This window comes from Echinops telfairi, unplaced genomic scaffold (genome assembly GCF_000313985.2).
Source record: "Echinops telfairi isolate 266 unplaced genomic scaffold, ASM31398v2 ScPeMD7_7424;HRSCAF=8462, whole genome shotgun sequence".
Taxonomy (NCBI): Eukaryota; Metazoa; Chordata; class Mammalia; order Afrosoricida; family Tenrecidae; genus Echinops; species Echinops telfairi.
Window position 1 is genome coordinate 6,650,927 of NW_022111324.1, and position 2,984 is coordinate 6,653,910.

At 38.8% G+C, this 2,984-nt stretch overlaps 1 protein-coding gene across 2 annotated transcripts in view; it reads left to right on the forward strand.

Moving 5' to 3' along the window:
* Positions 1-1,410, forward strand: part of MAEL (maelstrom spermatogenic transposon silencer) — a 55,455-nt gene extending 54,045 nt beyond the window's left edge. For both annotated transcript variants that reach the window (XM_045298155.1, XM_004706755.3), the window contains 2 exons: positions 141-216; positions 967-1,410. In XM_045298155.1, coding sequence (XP_045154090.1) covers positions 141-216; positions 967-1,151 — 261 coding nt within the window. In that variant the 3' untranslated portion in view covers positions 1,152-1,410. The remainder of the gene's footprint in view (positions 1-140; positions 217-966) is intronic.
* The last annotated feature ends 1,574 nt before the right edge of the window (positions 1,411-2,984 follow it).

Sequence of the window (2,984 nt, forward strand, 5' to 3'; positions counted from 1 at the left end):
CTAGATGGCCGCTTGTTTACCTTCAAGCTTTTAAGACCCCAGACGCTATATCTTTTGATAGCCGGGCACCATCAGCTTTCTTCACCACATTTGCTTATTGTGAAAAAACTTTTTCACAAGTGTCTTTTTGTTTCTTACAGAAGCTAAGGCTTGAGAGTACAGGATATCCTCATTTTAACTCTTCTAATCACTACCAAAGAGCAAACATAGCCACTGGTAAGTCTTATCTAATAAGCTTTTAATTCGGGTATGTTCTCAAGTTCACTGGCATTGAGTCTATTCTGACACATAGTTACCCGTAAAAGACACCCTTGTGAGTTTCCCAGACTAATGCTTTACAGGAGTAGAAAGTCTCATCTTTCTCCCCAGAAAGCATTGGAGGTTTCCAACTGCTGACCTTGTGGTCCACTACTGCCAATGTGTAAATCCTATGACACCAGGAAGATTAGGACTTTAAATTGATTAAGATCCTAGGATATGTGGCACTTCTAAATTTGCACTAGCTTGTTGTATTGGGGAGGTTTACATGGCATTAGTAAGCAGCTTGGGTGTATGCATTTCAGTGTATCACTTTTGGATACAGTTTAGCTTATTGCTGACATTTTAGTTCATGGTTCTTAAAAAGAAAATGTGGAATTTCTTTTATTGGTTAAGAGCTTTATATATGGTTTTGTCATGATGATACCTTTTGGGTGATGGGAGAACTTAAGTGACTTAAGATTTCAGGTAGTAAGTATAGAGCTTAAATTAAGGTTGCTAGGTATAAAGAAATACTAGTCTAGTCTGAAAATACAATAAAAGCACTATAAACAAATTATAGTCTTTTTTGCCATTATTCTAAGAATCTCTCTTCAAGATCCAGTTAGCTATGGCTTTTAATGATGTGCCTAAAGTTAATTGATAAATCACTTTGTAATAAAACTACAAAATTACCAATGTGTCTTTCTTGTATTTTCACCATCCTAGATGACTACCCATCGGGAGTGAAAATTTCTGGCCAAAACAGTGTCCGGGGAAGAGGCATTACTCGTCTGCTAGAAAGCATTTCTAATTCCCCTGGCAGTATCCATAAATTCTCCAACTGTGAGACTTCACTGTCGCCTTACGTGTCCCAAAAAGATGGATACAAATCTTTCTCTTCCTTGTCTTAATGATGGTACTTACTTTCAATTTCTGGAAAAGTAACAGCCCAACCTCCCTTCTTAGAGCAGTCAATAAACAGAGCACATCAAGGATAAAAATATCAGTACTATTAAAGCTACATAATTTTGTAAGGAAATTCAGTTTCATAGATTAAAAATAATTGTGGTTGGAGAAGAACTTGGATTTTTGCTTTTATGTATCTTGGGGGCTGATGCTATTTCCTGACTGTACTGTGGGAATGCTATTAAAGTTTTGGGTCCTATAAGAGCAAAACTGCATTTCAGAGTTGTTTTTTAAAATGCTCTAAATTATTTTCCTCGCACATCTATTTATTGTGAAAGGTCCTAAGATAGTGCTACTCTTTCCATTGTGATATGTGGAATCTTCCTTTACATTAGAGACCTGGGGCAAATTTTTATTACAGATACCTAAAAGGAAGTTGTCTTTTAGTCAAAGGAAATTTTTATAACAAAGTTTTCAAAATCTGATTTGGGCCAAAGAAGTCATCTGAATGCTGAGAAGCCAAAATCAGAGATGACATCCTTGGGCTCAGATTACATGCCTAGAAAGTGATAGGATTCCACGTCTATTAGACCACAGATGTGTGTGCATCTACCAGGCAGATGTCACAGTGGGTTGTGAGTTCTCCGTCTTAGCTTCCTTGACCATCTCATACTTTATACAGTCCTGGAGGAGGACAGTGGATTATGTAGGCTAAAAACACCTTTTATTTGGAACCGTAAGCCAACACTGCACACAACATGGTGGAGACAGCAATCCCAGTTAGGTTGTTGGACCCAAAGCATGTTTGCTATCTGTTACAGAGATTCACTTAACCTCGGTCACGGAACTCTGGTTTTCCTAGTTGATTCCAACCCGTAGTGATCCTCTGTACAAGAGAATGAAGCATTGCTCAGTGTTCCACCATGCTCACAATTGTTCCATGTTTGAATTCATTGTGTAAATCCATCGTGTCCAGGGCCTTCCTGTTTTTCGCTGCCCCTCTAGCAAGCGTGCTCCAGAGACTAGTCTCTCCTGACATGTCCAGAGTACATGACACCAAGTCACACCATTATTGCCTCTAAAGAGCATTCTGCCTTATTCAAAGTCCAACTTTCTGTTGTGTTTTGTAGTGCGTACCCTTTAATCTTTGTTCAGTGTTTCTCCATGTTTTTCAGTATTTGCAGACAAACCCAGGATACATTAGCTTCAAGAGATGACAACTAGAATAAGGGTACCTGGGTGGCACGGTGGGGGAGTTGAGGGGGAAGGGAAGCTGATAGCAAAGAGTTGAAGAAGGAAGAAAATGTTCTGAAACTGATTTTGGTAACAATTGCATAATACTGCTTGGTGTGAGTGAACTACGGAATGGTATGTCTGGATTAGCTCTTAATAAGACGATTTGTGGAAAAAAATAAAATCGAAAAAAAGTTCTAACTTTAAATTGCCTATGAAGCCATTGAAAATACTATGGCTTGGGTCAGGCATGTCTTAGGCCTCAAAGTAGCATCCTTGCTTTTCAAAACTCTAAAGTGGTCTTGTGAAGCACATTTGCCCAATGCAGTGTGTCACTTGGTCTCTGGATTGCTGATTTCATGAGCATTGATAGTGTATCCAAGGAAGACAAAATTCTTTTTTTTTTTAAATCATTTTATTAGGGGCTCACACAACTCTTATCATAATCCTACACACATCAATTGTGTAAAGCACATTTGTACATTCATTGCCCTCTTCATTCTCAAAACACTTTCTCTCCACTTAAACCCCCGGCATTAGGTCCTCATTTTCCCCCTCCCTCCTAGCTCCCCCCACCCTCATGAGCCCTTGATAGTTTATAAATT